This window comes from Varroa jacobsoni, unplaced genomic scaffold (assembly GCF_002532875.2).
Source record: "Varroa jacobsoni isolate VJ856 unplaced genomic scaffold, vjacob_1.0 scaffold_433, whole genome shotgun sequence".
NCBI classification, from domain to species: domain Eukaryota; kingdom Metazoa; phylum Arthropoda; class Arachnida; order Mesostigmata; family Varroidae; genus Varroa; species Varroa jacobsoni.
In genome coordinates, this window is record NW_019213335.1 from 230,672 (window position 1) to 253,594 (window position 22,923).

At 39.9% G+C, this 22,923-nt stretch overlaps 1 protein-coding gene across 4 annotated transcripts in view; it reads left to right on the forward strand.

The window, feature by feature from the left end:
* The window catches only part of ninaC (STKc_myosinIII_N_like and MYSc_Myo21 domain-containing protein ninaC), a 152,337-nt gene that overhangs the window by 52,133 nt on the left and 77,281 nt on the right, over positions 1–22,923 (forward strand). For 3 of the 4 annotated variants that reach the window (XM_022833100.2, XM_022833098.2, XM_022833102.2), the window contains exons 2-6: positions 7,752–7,794; positions 8,622–8,780; positions 11,140–11,303; positions 17,724–17,946; positions 20,557–20,779. In XM_022833100.2, the coding sequence (XP_022688835.1) occupies positions 7,752–7,794; positions 8,622–8,780; positions 11,140–11,303; positions 17,724–17,946; positions 20,557–20,779 (812 nt within the window). Of the gene's footprint in view, positions 1–2,995; positions 3,341–7,751; positions 7,795–8,621; positions 8,781–11,139; positions 11,304–17,723; positions 17,947–20,556; positions 20,780–22,923 lie in introns of those variants that run through there. The other variant, XM_022833099.2, reaches the window with a different exon arrangement.

The following is a 22,923-nucleotide window of genomic DNA, read 5'->3' on the forward strand; positions in this document are numbered from 1 at the left end:
TATATATACTTGTTAGCGCTAATGATGTCTGTTGGATTTAAAATGCACTTTTGAAATCATTTGAGTCGTAGGCTTTTGTCCGTTATCGGTTAGGAATGTGCTTGCAGCTACTAGCATGGGATATCTTTTGATGCGAATCCTTAGTCAGGATTTAATGTAATCCTTTTTTCAACTATACTATATTTCAACTATTTCTATAAGGGAAGAAGAACGATTTTGGTACCAATTGAAATCCAAACAACTCACTAAATGATATCTCGTAACTTACGTTTCTCCATTGAAAAACAAAGCAAAATTAGCAACAGCAGTATTTCGTTCAAATCGCCATGAGCCACCACGTCCGCGCCATTCATTATGATTGCTACTGCAAAAGAGATCATACGTAGTTCTGGAGGTTGTCGGGCTGAATTGAGCTAGTGGTTTTTACGAGTATAGTGTTGCAGACTTTGTTTCCCTGACCAAACGGTGTTCTCTTCGGTTTACACTGAAGCCTACATGGAAAGGGGCCGTTCACGCTGTCAATTGTCTAACAAGGTAATAACGATCGTGACGACTGATAAAGCGATTTTATGTAAATGTACACAGGCAAACAACTATATATTTCAACGTTCTCGTCCGTTATCGGCATTAGGCAGCGCTTCATAGAGCTCGCTTTCAGCCCAAAACAAAAAGCATCTATGCTCAGTTTGACAAGTAAACACGCAATCTATTGCGCTGTCCGTGATACAATATTGCACAGATCAAATGATAACATACTATCTAGGATCGGCCAGCCTTATCGTGACTCGACAACACCGATGTATGGATTAGCGGGAGTTTTTATTTGAGTAGGTCTCATCTAGTTGGGTCACTCACATCGTCGACAGGTGAGCGGAAGTCGAAAGACGATGAATGCACATGGCCACCAGTCAGCGTTGATGACGTTGTATGCTAAAGAAAACATAGCCTAGGGCACCTAGCGTGCTTATCTGCTGCCGTGCAGTCAACAACCCGCAGGCGTATATGGTTATCGGCTAGATGAAAAAATGACGCTGAGTCCCCACTGTAAAAATAGGAACGTGGCCTGCAGTGCAACCCGATCTTACACCAGTCGCGCTACCAGGACATGCCATTATTACAGCAGGAGGTGGGGGGTGGATGAGTCACAGAAGTATGCGGCATTTTAGAACCCTTTCACCCTTTGCTCACAAGAACACAGAACACTAGCTAGCATTAAGATCCTAGCCTCTATTTTCGTTACTGGCACCGACGGACGTCTATGGTGCGTGAAGACCCCCTCCCCTCAAAAAACAGCTTATTTTCCTATCTTTGATTAGCTATTCATAGGACCAATGTGGCTTTGTATTAGGGCCAATGACAGTCTTCTTTTACTTTTAATAAGAACAGGGGTCGAAGTTGAAAGCAGTTTTATAAATCACCGATAGAGATCTTGTCATACATGTAGCACAACGTCAATGACGACGCCGATGATGACGTTTATAATGACGAAGTTTTCTCACTCACTCGAAAGCGTCACACTGGAAAATAAGTCAAAAGTTGTCTATTGCAAAAGAAGAGTTAAGTTTTAAACTTGATAATAAGCATGTCATGCTAAAGGTTCTAGCAAATCTGTGAATTGTACGAAAGGAAAAAAAAATGAATCCTTTTGTGATCTACGAACGTTTGTTACAGTCCTGAATAGAGACTCCTTGCGAAATGTTCACCAGTTTTGTACATATACGATATTCAGGTGTATATAAGTCACCGTGATTCGATGATGTGTACCAGTTAGCAGTACGTTTCGGCCGCTGAGCTATCAGGCTGTAGGCGCACAGGCACGCGCACACAAATAAAAGTACTATTGTTAAAATAAAATCCCATGAAATAATGTAATTAACTTATAATATCATACCGATCAGTTATAATTTAATCTAATTGAAACATAGACCTCTGTGGTCACCGTTCTATGCCTTTCCATTCGTTTCAAATTTTAAAAAACTAAAGACTGAGAAAACCATTTTACATGTCACAGCTGGCTCACTTAGGACTTATCCAACTAGCTTGTTTTCTGGGCTGGTACTAAAACTGAGGAGAGAACAATAGAACTTAAGGTGATAGCAACGGTCATACGCATAAGTTCATCGGCTGAAGATAATTAAGGACCTTAGCTTGCGATCGCGTAGGTCTAGCTCAGTATAGATTTGTGCGCGTTACCTGACGTGTGCTGAACTCGTGCTGACATATTTTGTTCTCGATGCTCTACGCTATGTAAATAGCTTTGAAAATGTTTAAAACGATTTTTCTTCTTCACGATTGTTTTAGTAGTTTATGCCGCTTACGATAATACTGACTATTTCCGTTTCGCTATCACGAAACAGGAATACCGGTTTCACAATTACAGCTAAAATTACACTCTGCCAGTCTCCTGGGGCAACGTAACCATTCATCGGGCAAAAACACCAAGTGCCTATATAAATTGTATGGCGTCTGATTAAAGCCATTTCTTTTTTAACCTATGGCAAAAACCTTTAGACTATCAAGGATGTTGCAAGCACTTGTGACTGCCTGATTATGGCTTACGGGTTATTAGGACGGCCATATATGCGAATTTCTTATAAAGTAACCAATGCTAAAAACAAAAAAGCATTTGTTGTTACGTCGACTAGTATCTATTTAACGGGCAGCTATTCATTATATTATATAAAGAATGCATAATGGTTATTTCCAAACACTTCAACTTGGAGCAGCTTAAGGAGGAGGCCGACATCGTGGACGTCGACCACCGTGAACGACGCTACTATGTCGGCTTCTGCGCAGCTTAAGACTCAATAGCCGCTTCCCATAGTAATAGGCGAGTGACGACATCTTTATGAGTGCGCTCGGCTCGAAATACGTTTCCCTTGTTTGAGTTATTACAAATACAGCGAGAACCAGTCATATATATATATTCGTCTGTAATGAATCGTCTACACCAGCATCCATCGTTGTATACGTATCCTCTAGAAAGAAAAAGGTTTAAGAAGTGCCGAACGCACGTTTGAAAGGCGTCGCAGATGTTTCTTCGCTAGGCATTTAGACGCGGCGCTAGGAACGCTCGCGATACGTTAATAGTTTTGTTTTTTATCGTTGCTGTCCTTTTCTGTTTGTTGCTAACGATGGAAAACAAAAACCCTGAAGCGTTTTTTTTCTTGGCGCTAGTTAGCATCTGTGATCATAGTCTGTTTGTTCTGCCGCGTGTGAACCGTGTCTGCGTAGAAGGTGATGCGTAGGCGTCGCTGTAGCATGTAGAACGGTAGGGGACAATTGGTGCGGGAACGAAGAGCTGACTACTATTAAGAACCGATGGGATGTCTTGTCAGTGGTAAGCTGAAACGAACGAGTTGGAAAACCCTACTGATAAAATGAATTAGGTTTTCGTAAAATAACTGATATAAGTCGTAATAACTTCAATTCTGTGTTTTTGTCAAAAAATACATGGACGAATTGTAAAATATCTCAAGAACTTTAAACGTTGCTGTAGCCCGCAGCGGTGTTGACTCGATGCCTTGAGATGCACAACAGAGAGATGTGCTATCATTCAAATTGCTCGTGAGAATTCAAGCAATTGACCGCTGATAGTTTCCGTAAGCTGAACGTTTTTCAGAAAAAAAAATCATAGGGTATTGCCATTCGTCGTACCGTTAGGTAATGTAGAACACTAATTTTAGCACTAGTAAGCCAAGTATGGAGCTTTCGAATTTACCGCATTCGATTCCTTAGCCTTAAGGTAAAACTACTGTAAGTTTATTCGTGCCCGGAGGCCTAAAAATGCAGCTTAAGGCACGGATGGTGTCATAGAATAAGCGTTAATTGTGGAGAACAACAGTTTTTTTCGACATAATTAAATGGCTTGACAGAAAGATGGTCAGTTTGTAGCTAGGCCGGCCACTCGTTGCTATCACAACAAGTTACTGAAAGAAGGGGACCGTTAACTATGATGCGAACCTTATGCTGGTGAAAAATGTTACGTTTGAGACTAATCTTGCGGTTAGATCTACCAAATGGGAATCTCACAGCTCTGGAAAAGATTAACTGGTTTAATAGATTCGAATGTCGCTATATATGCCTATTCGAAAACTCGATATATGAACTGTCTCATTGGTCTGTAAAAGCAAAAGGGCGTTGCTTGATTACTACACTGGTATGATCAAGTAGGTTTTTTATTTTTATTTATTTACAATTCTTTTCTTGAAATATACTCATTCTTTAATTTAGATCTTATTTATTAACTCTTTATTGAATTGTAGTGAAACATCGATACGTTATTGCACCTAACGATTGAAACGACCAGCGCCATTGCTGTGTAGATTACACCAAAAAAAAAAAAATCGAATTTAAAACTTTCGTCATAGTAAACGACTCCAGCAATTTACATTAGAGTCGGGCATGAATTATCTGTCCTACTATAATTAATTATTCAAATCAACTGACTCGAAGCGGCAAAAAGATTATCCGTTGCATGCATTGTTTCTTGATCGAGTAAGTAGCAAGCGCATATTTTTAAAGTTACGAGTGCCAAATCATCTGATTCTTAAACTTCAACTTTCTTTTTACCGACCTCTATTAACCCTTCGAAGATGAGTTTAAAACACTTTTTGTATTATGCTGGACACCGCGTGCAGGTTACGAAGGACACCGCCGCTGGACGCCCTTCAGTCGCTGTCGAATATTTCCCCTTAACGTGTACGAAGTCAAGGCAGTGGACAACGGGTCCAAGCGTTGTGTTTCGTACCTTTAAATGCTGCCTACGAATACCATCGAGGACTAGTTGAAACCTTGTTTGAATCAATGCCGAAACTGAGGTATCAGCAAGTGGTCCAACCGCATGAAAGCATTCAAGGTGCACCTATTTGAGCAACTCTAGGGAGAGGTAGCGTTTGTGTCCTCGACTCCTATTATACATGCGAATGGGCGAGATTTTCAACGTGGTCTTTCAGGAAACACCGTTTCTGTTTTCAAAGCGTATCCTGAGGATGCAAAGACGTTTTGCAGGCCGAACGCTTTTGTGAATAATCTCAACAGGACGAATTCTGGGAATTTTATTATTTTAGCTATACTAAGTTGGAAATATATGATGGGAGAATATTTGCCGACACTTTATTTCTAGAATAAATGACGACTGGTGGGGACATTACAGGTTGGAGGTACGGTGGACTCAGCGAGCGATCGACAGACCCATTCTATCGCGGTGAAGATCGTCAACTGCTTTAGAATACACAGAGTGCATTAAATATCAGTAATTTTATATGTATTGTGTGTATAGATAAGATGCAAAAGAAACTAGTTTCTGGCAGTCATTAGTGAGCGATTGTGACGTTCCAAGAAAAAGGTTACAATTACTGCTCTAACGCTAATGATAGAGTTGGATAGCACTGTTCAACAAAGACCAGGCAGGCTGTCGGCAGACTGGAGTTCTCACTGGCTGCATCGTACGTGACCCCGCGGATGGCGTTACGTCACGGATGGCGTCGTTCGTTCTTCTGGCTCATAAGAGATTTTGGTTTAAATTGGGTCGGCCAGCGATGAGCCTAAAGACAAAGCCTGTTGTCACTTTCTATCTCTAAAACAGAAAATCACTTTAAAGAGATCTAATCTTCTCTTCGTAGGGCCTTAGCAAGAATACCTTCCCACAATTTTTTTACCACCGTTTAATCGCTAAGTCTAGGCCTGTGCATTTCTTCATTGTTTACTAAACCTCCCTTTATAATTTACCAGTTGTATACTCAACATGTGAATGATCTCCAGGATAAAAATTTTTACGAGCAGTGGTTTACCTCTCGCGAACCCAATGTAACTCGTTACAACGAGGTCCGCGGGTGTTCGAACGCCAACACTTCCTTGGCAAAGTGTACTGCGTAACAAGGCTTTTTGGCAAAGCTTTAGACTAAGTATTGAACGAAATACTTACGGTAAAAATATGTCGAATTATAGCAGAATATCCATTTTAGCTCATGTGAGGCTTCACTGCAGGCTTATTTATAAGAAGAGAGCTGTTTCATGAAATTCCCATAGTGACAGTCGTGAGCGCCAAAGACCCAGCAGCTTTGCTTATAGTTTTGATGGTGCTTAGAAAGTAAGACTTCGCCTAATGGTTCGACGTCTGCAGGTTGCCACATTGGGAGAGTGTTTATCACGGCCTTAACAGTACTCATTTGTAACTCTATAATACCAGAAGAAGTCGTCGTTTTACAGTTGTTGTCATTTAGGTCAAGTCCCGGTGTTCCCTGGAAATCTCGAATATGACGTTTCTCACAAACCACAATAAAGGTTTTACCGGCTATGGTTCCAGCGTCAAGATATTACGTTTTTATTTCAAATTCTCTTGTTTTAAGGGGGAACGAAGTTCCACTTAGAAATGTACGGATCTGGAAGATGGATTTTTACAAATATTTCGCAGTCTGTGGTGTTAGCGTCAAGGCGGGCCTGTTTAGCGTATACAGCTTCCTCTGTATTTCGCTATGGCTTCGAACCCAATGAATGGGTGGACGCGATCAGCTGCAGGATTTATTAAGGCCTCGTTTTTACCGCACCATCCATTTGAACGTAATAGATACAATTATGTAACGTGTCCTCTCGTCTTTAGTTGAGTATAATTAGTTAAATTCATTAAAGAAGATTGTCAGCGCACATTTGGTGTGCAACCAAAGTGTAAAATCTAGTTGAAACTTATAGAAAACAACTAAATGGGTTCTTGTGATCTTTTTAGCATTCTCAAATCACTATGGCGATCGTTCGAGCTGTTCGGTAGACCCTTGACCACTTCGAGTTAACTAAAAGTGCATTTGTTAATTGCCAGAAATATGGAAAGTATAATAAGAATAATCCATTATAATTTCCTAGTATATCCGTTAACAAATGCCAGCCATTAGCGCGATAAACAGTACACTGCAGGTAGGGAGTGTGATAGAAGCAGTTGTACTAGTATGGAAATGTCTGCTCTCCCCCTGAGCGTGTGTTAATAATATCTCAAGTACAGGTTTACACTAGAGTAGGCGGTCGCAATTGGATCAGGCCTTAAATTAACCGCAACTAGAACGTATGTTATTATTATTTTTTTTAAACCTAGTAAAAATCATTTCAAAGTGATAAGAGCAAATATTATGGAATATTCTCTGCAAGCAGCATAGCAGATCTACTTTTAAAAGCTAATAAATATATAACATAATCCGGTCCTTACGGTCGCAAACGAAGGTTAAACTCGTCAGACAGAATTCATGCGCGCCCTCGTTCTACTCGTGTTTGGCCCTTTTGTGTTAGTCTAAGCAAGCCCTAGCAAACGTAAACAACAAACCAAAATAGGTATATGTGTGTAAATATGTTTATGATGTTATATGTTAAATTAAAATAAATTTATTATTCTAATATCGGGATAATAAGGATCCAATGAATTATATACTACTAAAAAGAGTGCATTTATGGTTAAGCTTTAGCTTCATCGCCGCCTTACAGTCTAAAATAAGTGGTGAAAGCTTTTTTTTTTTTATTATAAATGACTAATTAAGTATTATCGATGAGCTTTTGTAATGGAATAGAAGGACAGAGGGTCCTTTTGTATATGATATTAAAAACACATCTTAAGGAAGCGAGATCCAAAAAATTAAAGATAGCTAAACAGTTTTTTTGGATGCAGCTCTTTAATAGGTCAGAATTAAGTTTGGCTTGATAAAATAATGTGTGCTTAAATTTGAACGACTTTAATTTGACACTGACTAACATCAAACAATTTCTTTCAGATGAAAATGACAAGACCCCCAGACATCGAGGATGGCCTGCCAAGTAAGTGTAATGTTAATTAAGGTTATTAAAAAAATAAATACTTATTGATGTATTGTCTGGCATTGCATCGGATCTACAGTGTCTAAAAGATCTGATACCTTCGCCGCGACGAAAGGGTGAAATGGCCTTCTGTCTTCTAGAGACGTTCGTTAAACTACTTTATACTTAATTTAGTTATATAATTCTTATAGGCAGTTTCAATCAAAATATGCAAAACAGAAAAAAAGTCGAGCATTTGCAGAGACGCCATTTGCAAATATTTGAGAAACATTTGCAAAAGAGAGCATTAGAGAGTTATCTAAACAAATAATCTAGTTGGGATTCTACCTTGGAATCGTGTGGTATATTTTAAATATACCACACGACTCAAGGAGATATCGTAATAAATGACTCTTAAGAGAGTTTTGGGTTCATTTCGACACTTAGCTTGATTAGTTAATCAACAGATGGCATGTTAGACTTAGCTCCAATATCTATGGAGCACGTTGGCGCGACTCCAATTTAGGATGTGAATTAGTTTTACAGGCGTATGGTGCGCATGATGAATGTAAAAATGGCATATCATTTAATTACATATATTTGCGCGAAATCATAGCCGTTTGGGAACTGCAAAAGTATGAGTTACTTATTATTCCTAAGAGACTTTAACCATATCAAAATAAGCTGCACGTAGATTATTTTGATTGTGTACCACTTAAAAAGTAATGGAGTTATAGAATTTTCCAGAAACACGAATAGAGATAAATTAATAGTTCAAATATGTCTCATATATGAAATAGTTCAGTCCGGAGTAAAAGCTTTTCTTCCCTGCATATACGATTTTTCAGGAGGTCCACGCGATCCCGCATTGCAAACATTCTATCGAAACCTCTCGCAGGTCGTCAATGTTCTATCTCTTCCAGAACCAGGCGGGCGCTTTCAGCTGCTACAAGTGATTGGCGAGGGAACTTATGGAGAAGTCTACGCCGCCCACGATACGGCCACCGGTACGGCGTCTCTTAAGGGACTGCTTATTACATTGGTGACCAATATCATTCCTGCTTCAATACAGACCCTAGAAACTAAATTGATATTGAAACAAAGGTTGCAAATATTACAGGAGAGAATCGTGCGTAGCATCCAGTTAGAAAATGTACATTTGAAATAATGTGACGTGTAACTTGTCGACTGCTCAGTAGCTGTACTCTAACCAGAACACTTATACTTGAATTACCTGGTTTTCTGCAGATTCTACATACGATAACCCTGTAAACCGTTTCCTAGATAATTTGGCTTAATAAAGAGCACTGTTCATAGATTAATTTTCTTGGTAGATTCTTCCATTGCTGTACACGGGTATGTGAGTGAATCGATCGTCCACATAAATCGCAATTTTTATCATTATTCAAGGGTTTGTGGTACAAAAAAGCACTACAAATCCCCAAGTTTACTGAGTACGGGTATATCTGATGACATCGAAGAACTTAATTATTTTAGGAAATACCGAGTAGCTTTTACATATTAGGTTGGTTAAAAATTGTCAGTTTTTTCAAATGTTTCCGTTCCCCCTTCTTTGAGCCCACTGTAGTTTTGTTACGAAGTCTCGTATTCAAACTCTAAAGATAGCTTCGATTAAAAAAAAAAAGTGCTTTTTCAGTACTTGCAAGGGTCAACAAGCGTTTGAAGTAGCCTGTAATATTCAGGACGTGTGTCTCAAGAATCCTATAACTACTAGAACTGCTAAACGGTAGTGAAAAGAACTGCGACGCAGATGCCCGACTACCGCTGAACATCTTAAGCCTGTAGAATTTTAACAAAAATTAAAACTCTGGGCTGCTCATAGACTGAGTGCAAACACTGTACAAATAGGAGTTTCGCCCGGAACCAAGCAACAAGCTGCAAAATGATAGATTTCTACACAGAATTGTTATGGGCGACGAAAATTAGTGTTTCAATGGAGAGATAAAGCAGCCAAACAAACAGATGGATCCGGAAGATACGTTTACGTTCAGTGGCGTGGCCGTGTCTCATGCACTAGAAAATGTTTGCGGGAAACAGGATGGAAGGCTTGAGCTGTAAAGGATCCGATAGAGAGGACAAGGCTATCCTGCTTCCTGAGAATGTCAGACTACAAATGGCAAAAATCACTAGAGCCATCCTGCAAGAGCTTGAGTGAGAATTTATTCTGCATGTGCCATTATCTACAGATCTCATGCCGATGGATTAAAATGAAATAAAAAATTCTAAAAGCGCATTTCACAACGAAGTGGGTCTTAAATTGGCTAGATCAGTTCTTTAATGTCAAAGCTGGCATTTTTTGGCGAGATGAAGTAACTGAGCTAGTTGAGCGATGACAGCAGGTCGTGAACCGCAAACGACAAGTATAAAATCACCTAATAGTAATTTTAGCAAAACGTTACGTTTTTTCTACGTAGATTTCTCAGCATATTTAAAGTAATTTCTCTATGTATATTACTATCGAAATTAACAATAACTCTAGCTTATTATATGAACCTCCACAAGCTACGTATAAAATCGGCTCCTACGTGTGATAGGCACGCTCAAATTAACTAAGTTTCAATGATTTCCGGTCACCCGAGCACTTTGTAATGGTATAGGTTGAAAATGTATACAGGCAAAAGTTAACTAAAAACAGATTTGCTTATATAAAATCCAGTGGGGAACTAAAAAATGTTCGACTTGTAACAATCCTTATGCATAATTTCCGTTTAGTCGGAAAGTGTAGGTCTACACAGCCAGATTAATTACAAAATGAACGAGAAAAACCAGTTTCGAAAATTATATTTTAGGGAATGTCTTGTAATGTAAGGAGGGAATGTAAAAGTCTTGAATAACCGGTACGATTTTATTACCTAGTTATTATTTCCTTTGTCCTAAAGTACACGGCACTACTCAAACGCATCTCTAGCAAAAAAAATGCGAGTAAATTACACGGAAGATTTTCTTTGAAACTCTCAATGTGATTGATATCCTACAGGATCGCGGCATTTCTTAATTATCTTGTAGATAGGTTTTTCCTTTTACTTAAAGCATTTAGAGGATAAAATGATCTTCGTATGAGATATAAAATCCTACGTATCGTTTGGACGATAAGTTGGCCCCAAAATATTCGTTATGTCGTACTAATAAACGGGACCCAGTTTGGTTCGTTACGAAGCTTTTCGGAGAGAAGTTATAACTTTTGCAGTAGTCTGGGAGCCGTCCTGATGGCTATTTTTGTAATAACACTTAAATAAAGTTACCACTAATATTGTATTTATCGTTCTGTTTACATGTTATTGTAAATTCATAAGTAAGTCATATAATAACGCCTAATTTTTATACGTTGCTTGTTACTGCGACCAGGCCGCGTCGTGGCTATCAAAATCATGGAGAATATATCCGACAACAAAGAGGAAATGGAAGAGGAATACCGTGTCCTTCGAGATCTCGGCAACCACCCGAACCTGCCAAATTATTATGGAGCATTTTTTAAGCCTGCTAGTAACAAAAGACGAGAAGATGATCAGGTTAGTAAATAGTACAAATACTAACAGATAACAAAAACGGTTATAAATAACGACCGTGGCAGGATTTAAAAGATGGCCCAGTTTTTAATTAAAAAAATAGCAAGACAGAATTCAGGATCCAGTTATCCGTTTCAAAGGAAATTAGGTCGCGGGTAGCCTTCTTACTGATGAATACCTAAACAATTATATTATAGGTCTTCCAGCCGGCATAAAATATATATATATGTATGTATATATTGGGCTGATGAAAAAGTACGGACCGTTTTTGTGCCGAATGGTTTCGAAGTCACACGTCTCCGGTAATATGAATCGCGTCGAGTCGGCATTTGAAAGTCGAAATTTGGTAGTAGCATGGTAACGGAATCGTTTTATTCAGACTTGAGATAGAGTGCTTCGAAAGTGAGTCAGGTGGATGCAAAAGTTCGCTATATTTTACAATGTATCACAACAAAGGCCGGTGAACGAATTTGAATTGTTTATAGTCGAGAGGCACGAAGATTTGTTCTCATTTTGATGTGAAGATGCTCTTCGTAGGAACTGACCAATTTTGAAAATTCATGATATTAATGCAAATGGCCGAAAGTGGCCATGGAATCGCCGAGGACCTACTTCATCAAACGATTCTAAACGGAAACTTAAAGAAAGCTGACCACGAACTGACCCAAAATAATTTACTCGATCCAACTCGAAATCGAGCCATTTCTAGAGCGGGTAGTCACGAGTGATGGATCACATAGCACAATGATATGCATATAAAAAATAGTAACATTAAGGAAATTTATTCCACAATCTGTGGCAAAGCCCAGACAAAGGGGTGACAATATAGGTAAGTATAAGTATAAGGAAGGACCGTGCATTATGAGTTGCTGCCGCCCAACGAGAGGGTTGATTCGGACCTAACAAGATTACAACAAGCCATTGAAAAAATGTATCTGAACTAGTAAAACAATGCTTCGTGACATCAAATCTCATACATTTTCACCTAGTCGGCAAAAACTGAGAGACTTTGGATGGCAAATTTTAATATATCTTCGGTATTTACGTCGTTAGTAGTATAGTTTGAATTTTATATCATCATCATCTGTTACGGTCTTTGCACGACTTTCTCAAGAGTGTTAATTCAGAAACAATAAAAGTCCTACAGTGGCGTTGCTAGAAACGTGTCGATGTCGCCGATCAAGACGGCGCAAATTTAATTTATTAACATGTTCAATGTTTTAAAATATAAACAATGTTTGGTTCAATTTTGACTTAAGAATGGTCAACACGTTTTCGACTACCCAATGATGTATGTCCACTCGCTATCCCTTCTTGTCGGAAACCACAAATTGTTTAACCGTACATCCTAAGAATGACATAAAATTTGGTCGTTAAGTCGAACGTTAGTACTAGCTTTAAGATAATTTTAACTGAATATTCTAGTATTGATAGACGCGTAAGGAAAAGGGGGTTCCTCCCGGACTGCCTCTTCAGTGTGTGAAATACTACATTCGAATCGGCTACAAGCTGCTGTATTTCGATTTAAAATGGAGGTCACGCTTCAAAATCGGAAAAAAAAATCATTTTCTTTGCCCTTGAGACAAAAACAGGCAAAAAGCCTGTTTTTCCTTCCTTAAGCTTGTGTTGTTACAACGTTAGGCTCAGGTGTCCAATCTGCAATGTTTTCACCTACTACCGCATCGTACCTGAGATTACCCGATTCTCATGAATACCCCTTCCATAACTGCTCTTTCATATCCGTTTTCACCGTTATCCAGCACCCATATTGAATCTAACGACTCATAATATATCCTCTATCCAACCAAAATAATTACTCGTTACGTTATCTCGCGGCGGACACCTAGATGTATGCTTCTTTAGCGATAGGATATCCGTCTGTTCAGTCTACACCCATAACGTTTCCTTAACTTCCTTCCGCTCTGTCTGGGGAGTACGTCGGACGCGCCCGAAGACGGCCAATTCGTAGATAATCATTATAATGTCTCTGAAAGAAAAAAATGCAAAAGTACTGCGGGTGAATTTCCGAATAGTGAGTGTCACCCGAAAACAAGCATTGATTCGGACACGGTTTCCGCCTTGATTTTTTTTTAATAGCTCATAACCGGCACAGGCAAATCCAATTAAACTATAACTAAACATGTCTGATGGACGACAGTAAACTAGGCTACAGGAAGCTGCGATGAATGTGAATGTCCAGCGATTAGAAAATTAAGCTCCGGTAGGGCTCAAGATTACTTTTATTTAGTCATGTACACTCTCGATATGGAGACTATGCAGCGTTCATTGCTATACTGTCTCGTATATTATGCAATCTATATAAAGGAAATATGGAAAGTCGCAACATCATTATCGCAATCAGGTTCAAGAGGAAATACAGGTCATTTTGTAAGCAGGGAGTTGAGTTGAACGAATTTGAAAGCAGTAGCCAACTTGTGTTATTACCTGTCTAGTTCTATAGAACGCCTTTTGTTCCGCTTCGTGTCTCCTTCCCTTCGGTTGACATAGAGTTGGTAAATCCTTCTTATTGGAGAAAGTTAGAAGTGTCCGCCGTGGGGTTTTTCTCGGAGGCTCGCAATTCATCCGCTGATAACCCCGCAGTGACAAATCTCCTGGGTGTGGGCGAGCGACCTTTGTGATCTCGTCGCTGAGGAAGTGCAGTGAACACCGAGAATATTATCTTGTTAGGGTAATCCGCTAACGGGTTCGAATGCTCACCTGACGGGCGCCTCTTGGTTTTTCAAACGATGCAACAGAGAGCTCAAATTGAAAACGACACGTCTTTAAGTAGATGATACATATTTTTGACGGACAGAACTAAACAACTGGGGCTGGCAGAACTAAACAGCTGGGGGTATTTGGCTGAGCGTTGAAGAACACGTATGTGAATGATAAAGTTTGTTCCTAAAAAAGTTATATTAACTCAACTAATAATGATTATAGTATTAGTATCACAAATCTCTTATTTTTTTCTCGGTTTGTGTCATTCCATGGAAATAGTAGATTTTATCATTTTACATTTGCAAAAATTAGATTTGATCTAAAACCTTTAGAAAACAATCAGCGGAAACAATTATTTAAGCTATACTTACTTTTTTTGCATAGTTTGCTAAAAATAGCGAAGTATTGCTTCTTTTTATTTACGTGTTTCCAATTTTCAAACATAGTGACGCTTTTGGCAACAAAAACGACCCCCCCCCCCCGTTTTGTCCTTATAACTTCGTCGTCACGTAAAATATATAAAAATAATGTATAAAATATCGTCACGTAAAGCTTGCTAGTTGAACTAGAAACATTGATCGTGATTATAGCATTAGTGCATCTCCAAACGTGCGTATTTCGAAAACTTACGTGTTTCTATTTCTTCAAGGGGCAGTATTTGGGTAAGCTCTCATAAACTTGACATAAGAAAGTATGAAAGTGTCTATTACAACAGCTGTAATAGAAGGGCCTATCTTCTAGGGTTTTCCGCTCTGGCCGAACCGTGTCGTTCCCAAATAGTCGGAATTCGGGTTGAATTTCTACAGCAGGCGATAGCGGTGTTGATCCACACATGCCGTGACCAACGGCCAAGATTCAGCGCCATGCTAGCTATTGACGTTAATCTTCGCTGTGTAGAAACAGGTGCGTGTTTTTTGACAGCGGCCCCGAGACGAAGTATCCCGTTATTCGAAAAGTATTATCAGTCATAAGTGTCCTACATCTGCTGAATTTAGAACCTAGCTTGAACATTGAAAATAAGCTCTATCAGCAGAATCGTCAGTGGCGTTCAGTAGCGTGTCGATTGTTTCTTTGATTAATATAACGTCTTACTGCTTTCGCACAGATTTCTTTTCAGACGCGATCTTTCCATTTCAGCTTCGAAGAGCTGTGATAATGTTTCGGCTGTCGACAATTCGTTGGCAAATGCCTTCGTAAAAAAGACAGGCAATGTGCAGCATAGAAGAAGGCTGCGTCGTTGTCCTCTACCACGAAAAGGCTTAGTGTCGCTTGAGTTTAAAATGATGGCCACGACCTGAAAATCTAATCGCTAGAGGCTTTTCAATAGAAGGAGAGATGTTTCCTAACAGAGAAAGAGTACTAACGCTATTCTAACGATTCCGGAAAAACACACATGAAGGTTGTGAATCTACAAGGCCAACCGAGTATCTCCAATTTAATATTTTGAAGCATTCCAAGCCGCAAAAGAAACGAACGGCAAAAAACCTTTTTTAAGTGCATACTTCTATTTTACAGCTGAGGCAGGATTTTAAAGTAGAAAAGGCACCTAAATTAATGTGCTTTAATTTTATATAAAATATTTGAGCTATTTTTCAGTTACACTTGTTTTGTCGAAAACAAGGCGAAATCTGCTCAGTTGGTAATGCTAAACTAATGTTCCTATTGCCCGACTGGCAACTGGGGAGAAGCCTTTGAACATCCTACAGATCTGGGTTCGTTACAATCCTAGCTTGTATCCATGTAGGGTTAAAAAAGAGTTTAGCCCAAGGATCGGATGCAATGAGCTTCCGCGAATTTTCCAACATCAGCTTCTAAAGAACCGTTAGCTAAATTCAGTATATTTAGTGGTGAGTTTAGAGAACACATCAGCTTCGTGTCATTTAGGCTGAACAATGCCGGAATCAAAGGGTGATTCAGTTAAACATGCAAAGGCTACAGATCAGTGTCGTCCCTCAACAGAGAAACGCTGAGCATTCCCTTGTGTTATTTCGCACCTATCCTGCGATCCTTGCGTAATAGATTAAGTTTACTCGGAGAATCAAGTCCAACAACAGTGGACTTTGCTAACGTGTGTCCCTATTTTCAACTCACTTAGACGGCCACGACCGGTCTTTTTGGGTACGAATGTGTCTGTGAAGTTAAGGACAATAGGTTTCCCAACCGTTTGGAACTAATCGACAAAGACTAAGGAAGCTAGCAGTTGGTCTGTAGGATCCATCACATTTAATCATAACAGTTACCCCCTCCATACTTCATACAGAAGACTAATGGCGGTCATCGGCAAATTCTGGAAATATCAATAGCTGATTTTAGCGCTTCCGTAAGCCGAGTGGCAGATTCTTCGTTTCGATGACGCGGCTAAAGTTTAGAAGCTGAACTAATAGTTTATTTGACTTAACTTGCCTTTGCGCTAGTCTGTTAATGCTGCGAAGTTAGCAGAGAGTGTCGTCTTCGGATAGCAGCGAATATTGGAATGTTTAAGCAAATATGCAAAGCAAGTCTGAGAGGCCTAGGTTGCCTTCACGACTTTTGTAAGATTGCCTTTCGCTAGTTTTCGTTTTGCTTGAGTGACGGCATATAGCCGTCCATGGTAACTTCACGTGTGAATTTTTTGATTGACCCGTTCGGTAATGAAAAGAATCTCCGATCATGAATGTCTCTAAATTATTAGACCATAGCTACCGTTAATCTGATCGCAGTATACGTCCAAATTAGTGTACTTCATTAAAATATTGTATCGGTTTAAAAATGAAATTTAACTCTGTTTCCGGGCAGCCTGTTTCCGTTTGCTAAAGGGGACACGTTCGTATGTGTAATTTTAGTCCTTTTTTTTATGTAGGTGCCATTGGGGGGTTAAGCCGATGAGTTGCGATTATTGCTTGATACTGGGTTAACGTGTAGCGTCTATAAGAAGCAATAAGATACAGAAGTTTAACTCGCATAAGCGGAATACCAACCTCTCGTGGTTCATGCCGTTTTTATTGCGCCTAACACAACAATATGTCTATACTTTCTACGAACACTCAGACCCCTCTGGCGGACAAAACTGGTCCAATATAAATTTTATTGAGAGACCTTTAAATAGCTTGACCTAAATGTAAAAGAGCCTTTATCATCTACTCGCTGTTATTTCAACTAAGCATTTATATTCTTCTCAGGCCAGTTTGAGCCAATAGTTAAAAACGCTGTGTCAAACAATCACAAATTCACAACGTTGCCTTCATCACGTTGTTAAAGAAGCCGGAAAAAAAACCAATCAGAATCGACAACACCTTTCATAGATAAGGTTAGGAGATTTTTGCGTTACGTACAAATCAATAACGAATACTTAGGTACATATTCGCAGAGAATAGCGGTCGTTTTTAGTAGCACTGGTCTCTCTTTTTAGAATCCGTTTACCTGTGCCAAGTTGCCAACTGGCAAGCCGGTATCTTTAGCTTACCCCAACGGTGGGGGGTAACTCGTAAAGCTAAAGCTCTCCTAACATCTCCAGCGTCAATATTTCTTTCTTTTTCAGATAAATTCAATCTTATACCTAATTTACAACTTACTTTTTCCTGCATATGTATATATATATATATGTATGCATCGGTAATTCAGTGAATTTCTGCGGTCCTTTATCTACATGCTTGTGCCGACTCGACCGTTGCACTCATTCACCCAAGCTAGACATTCTATGTACTTTTCACGTCCTTTCTACAGGTGTGGTTTGTCATGGAGCTCTGCAGTGGTGGATCTGTGACCGATCTCGTTCAGACGTTACGAAGAAATGGGCGTTTGTTACCCGAGCCGATAATTGCCTACATACTACGCGAGACTCTTGAGGCTTTGGTGTATCTGCACAACAATCACTGCATGCATCGCGATATCAAGGGACATAATGTCCTTTTGACTGAAGCGGGAGCTGTTAAACTCGTCGATTTTGGTTCGTTATATAGTTACGTTAGTCTTTAGTTGAAAAACCACCGCCATTAAATTTTCTCGTTTGCTAATAGCTTCTCAGATAGAGAACATCGCAGGCTGGCCCTAACATAACATATGCAGGATATTTCAAAAAGCACAGTTTGAACGATCATAACTTCAGTTTGTGTTGTCGTATGATTGATAGTTAACTGCAAAAAATATATATGCGTTAAATGAATAACTTCTTTTTAACTTACTGCAAGTTGATTAACATCGTTTGTCGTCGGTACGCTGCTGATAACGGTCACGGTGGCCTACTACCGACAAATTTCATTTTTTCAGTCTTCAAGATTCCGGTGCAGTCGGTTTCTTGGCGCAGACTTTATATTCGAGGTATACGCCCAGAAAAAGAAGTCGGCGTTAAACCTACGGAAAACAGGGTATTCTGTAGGGTATTTTCAACTTAATCGATTTAACATATTCTCATCAAGATGTACCGGTACGTCGCAACGACCATGTACAACTGACCTTGCCGACTGGATATTAAAACCGTTATTAATTTTACCAAAATCGCATTAAATGCGCGGTAAAATATATTCTTAAATAAAAAAAATATATATATATATCCTTATAAAAATGATCCAATTATTTTTCGCTTGAACTTTCTCGCCAGATTCTAACTCGTAACCGCTGGTAAAGATTATCATCAAACATCGATAATCGACAAAGTAAAGAACATGATAATAATATCACAACATAAAAATAACATAAGGTATTCTTAATATCATGTTAATAGCTGTTTGTGTTGTTGTCATGTCAATCTATTAAGAAAATCATAAGTAGGATCCACTCCGATTAGGCTCGAAATGAAGGCCTTGATTTTGCATCGAAAAATAGATGACTCTGAAAACTTGTTTACATGCAATAGGGGAAAAGCTAAAATGGTATTCCTGCGTAACACTGAACACACAATACGTTATCATATAGTTGTTCAATAAATAAAACGACGACTGTTCATTTTGCCATTTAATTAATTGAATGGATCTTTATTGCTTCAAAAAAATCGTTCCCGAAAATCGTTCGTTTCGTTAACATTTTCTAAGTACTATTTGCAAAATGGCTTTTCTTCGGCCTCGATTATTTTTATTTTTAGCATATACTATTGTTGCGGGGATGTAAATTTCTATTTGCAACGTTTTAAAATGCGATAGACACTGAAGCGGCCGATGCCAAGCTCTTAATTAAGTTAAGTAAGTTGTGATCTTTTTCATAGACATTTTTTACACGTGTGGCTGATAGAAGGTCGTTGATGTTCTTGGTATTCCATAACGTTGCCTATCAACGTTCTGAATAGTTCTATATATTTTCGCACTTCATTTTGATACGACTAATTGTTAGTCGCGTACGCGAAGTTACCTCGAATCCTCCTTTCAGTATTGCTTGTATGCTTTTCCCACGTGTTCAAATATCCAGTAACATCTGACAATAGACTTCCTTCGTTCAAAGCTTAATCTTGATCCATCCATTATTTTCAACTAATTATACCCTGAAAAAGGAACACCCAGTAAGTTATGATCCATCAAACGGTGTACACATTTTTGAGACATCCTGTATATATAACAATTGTCATTGATCAACTTTTTATATGTAAATGGAATTAAAGTAGGATATCTCTCTAGATTTTTCACCGTAGTAATGTTAGATTTGTAAATATAGACATTACATAATGGCCATAACCGTAGAAAACTAAACCTCACTTTGTATAATAATTTGCCGTTGCTAGTAGCTTGCTGTCGAACGACTTCGAGAATGAAAAGGCAGCAGAAGTATTATAATCGGCCTAATCTGTCAGAGAGAAGATCTCCGTAACATTTTCATACCAATCGAAAGACATCGTCTTACGTGTACCCTCTGTACGTAATTGTATTCCGAGTTAGCTAGTTAAGCGTGATGTTGGTCCCGAACGAAGAGCTACGCAGAGACAAATGGTAACCACCCTTCATAGTTACATCATGGCGCAAACAAAGGCGATGCTTCGCCCACGGTTCTTTAGTGTAGTTGTCTCGACTTGCCAGGAGCAATAGCAGCACAACGACGACCCATACAAGCAAAAGCCTCAGCCGTTAGTCCAAATTCGAACCAAGCTGCGGATGCTCATTCTTAACCGATGGGTGTATATTAGCCGATAGCGGTGCACTGGTCCGTGGGGCTGCACTGGCCGGTGGGGCTGCGGGGACCGGACTTATTTTATTGACCTGACTTGCCTGCTGCGCTAGCTCGAACGCTTTTTCTCCTTCCGCTGCAGGGTTCATAGGTAGTAGAGAAAGCATTTATGGTCGCCAGCCGCCTACCTGAGGCCGGCGTACAACCGAGGAAAATACTAGCAGTATCGACGCTACTGCCGCTTCTTGCTGAACGAGTTAATAAGTCGGGACTGTTTTATCCGCCTTATCTATCTAACGACCATCGACTTCCTCACACAGTTACTGTGCTAGTGGTTCACTGCTATTCAGATACGTCGTGCAGTACTCCACCGTGATACCACGGCCTAAGGTGCTCTTTGTTAGCTTGCTGTGTCTGTCATTTCGTTTACCTTTTTACCCGATCTGTTTCCTGTGTGATGTATTTACAGGCGTATCCTCGCACCTCAAGGAGACGCTGGCGCGGCGCAACACCTCGGTCGGTACGCCCTACTGGATGGCTCCAGAGGTAGTCGCCTGCGAACGACAAGCAGACCTTTCGTACGATATCCGATGTGATGTTTGGTCGCTGGGAATTACAGCTCTCGAGTTGGCTCAGGGAGAGCCTCCGCTATCGCATTTACATCCGATGCGAGCACTATTCCAGATTCCGAGGTAGGCTCTCGTAGAGTATTTATTCCAGTAGGTCTGGAAACCCAGTGGGGTGGCTTGTTAGCTCGTTGGTGACTGACTAAGGCTTTTAGAGAAAGGTATTGGATTTGTGTGATTGGATTTCTGCAATCGAATGACTACCGCTGAGTGATTTATGATGGCGAATGTGCGTTGTGGGCTGCAGTTTATTGTGTGTAAATAATTTTATCCTTGTGTTTATTATCGTCGGTATCGGAGTTGCGCACATATCTAGTTATATAATATGTGGTCGATATACACACTATTACAATGTACAAGATGAGATTATTTGAAAAATAGAAGCAGCTGATAGAAAAAGTTCAACTGTTAACGATAAACTATATACATTTCGAAATTTGCCTTACACTAAAGTTACTCTTTATATGTGATCTTAATGTGCATAATCTTACACAATGAGCTTTTCTTATTCATTCAAATCATAGGTTTGCGTCAAATTATCCTGCATAAAATTCTTGGCCTGTAAAGCATGACAAGAAAAAGTAAAATGAATTAGAAATCAGCCGTGCGATGCAACGCCATGATGCGTCACAGAGATTGTATGGAGCTATGGTCGAAATCCTAACGACGTGTTGGCAAAACGCATATGAAAAAGAAAGATGGCGGGAAAAAAGAGGGCTGAGATGTGAGGGGAAAGCGACGAAAAAATAGTAATGTATTAGTCCCGAGTGGTCAGTGCGCTCCGCAAGCGAGTAGACGGTAAGAAAAGCTGTGGAAAGTGAGAAAGAAGGGAAGGAGTGTTAAGGAACAGAGAAACTGGCCGGCTCAGATCTGCATCAGAATGGAGGCGAAATAGTTCGCGTTTTCTATTTTTCATTAGCGCGTCGGGCTGTAAGGGCAGGTATCGAAAAGTCGCTCTTATCCTTTTGTGTTGAATTCGGCCGATCGCCGGCACCACTGCCGCCGACGGCAACGCCTATGTGCCTCTGATCCCCACGTTTCCTGCTACGCTCAGATACCCCCCATACCACACACATAGTCTTCTACGACGTAATTCTGTGCGCCTATTTCCCGTTGTCGACTATCCTGGCGGAAGGAAGTGATACAACGAGCTGAAAATTTCTGTCCATTTTTTTTCTCTCGCACACGCTCTCCAGTTCAAGGTAGCTGACTCTGCATCTTTCTCAGCCACCAATTACTACCCCTAGAAACTCTCGTTCGTCGTTCATCGGTATTGCCATTGGCGCATCTGCTTCATGCTGTTCGAGCAGTGCTCGATCTTTTGTACCAATCGAAGTATCCGCCATCTTCCCTCATCTATGGCGCATATCAAGAATAGCGAATGGCAACGAATCAACCTATGGGTAAGCTCTAGAGTTGACTCAAAAGCACATAGTGCAGTATGAGCGTAGCCCTGCCGGGTCTCCAGCTGTTCAAAAAACGTTATCGCCAACAAGAAGCAATGGAAAACAAGCAAAGAGATCAAACAAGGAGAGGAAGGAAAGATGCAGAATCCATAGGGTCCATTTTCTTAGTAAGGACCGAATCTAGATAGAGCGCACTGTCATGGAAAGAAATGACCATCTTTAGTGGAGATAGCGACAGGTAGTGGTGGTCCGGCCTCGCGATTCTGTAGGACGTAGGGGGTTAATTTGATGAGGCCGCAACTGTTACGCACCAGTAGAATAGATCATTCATTGAAGGCTAATTGCTGTACTTGTGCTTGCGAGAAAAATGCAAAGATTTTTGGATTCACATCAGCGCTGATAAATAAGAGTGAGATAGATAGACGAAAGCAAATTTTTCTTGCTCATTTCGTGTTAAAGCGGAAGCATAAAAATGGTCCGAGTCATCTTGCTTCGAAGTCCACTGAATCAGGGCGAAGCTGAAAACGGTAACTGTTCTTCGACAGAAAGGAAATATGAGTGTACTTGAGCGTACGAGTAGAATAAAAATAAATTAGATTTGAAACAGGGCCTTCAAAGCAGATGTAGAGCTCGCGTCGCAAATGAAATTCGCAAGTCATGACGGGTGCTTAGAAACTGGTGCCAAAAGAATGGAGCATAGACCGCAGGGTCGAATTTGGCACCAGCATAATTCTTAGACATGTATAAGACTCGTGAACGATGCAAGTAAGATTGCGCTGTACCTATCTCCTGTTAAAAATACGG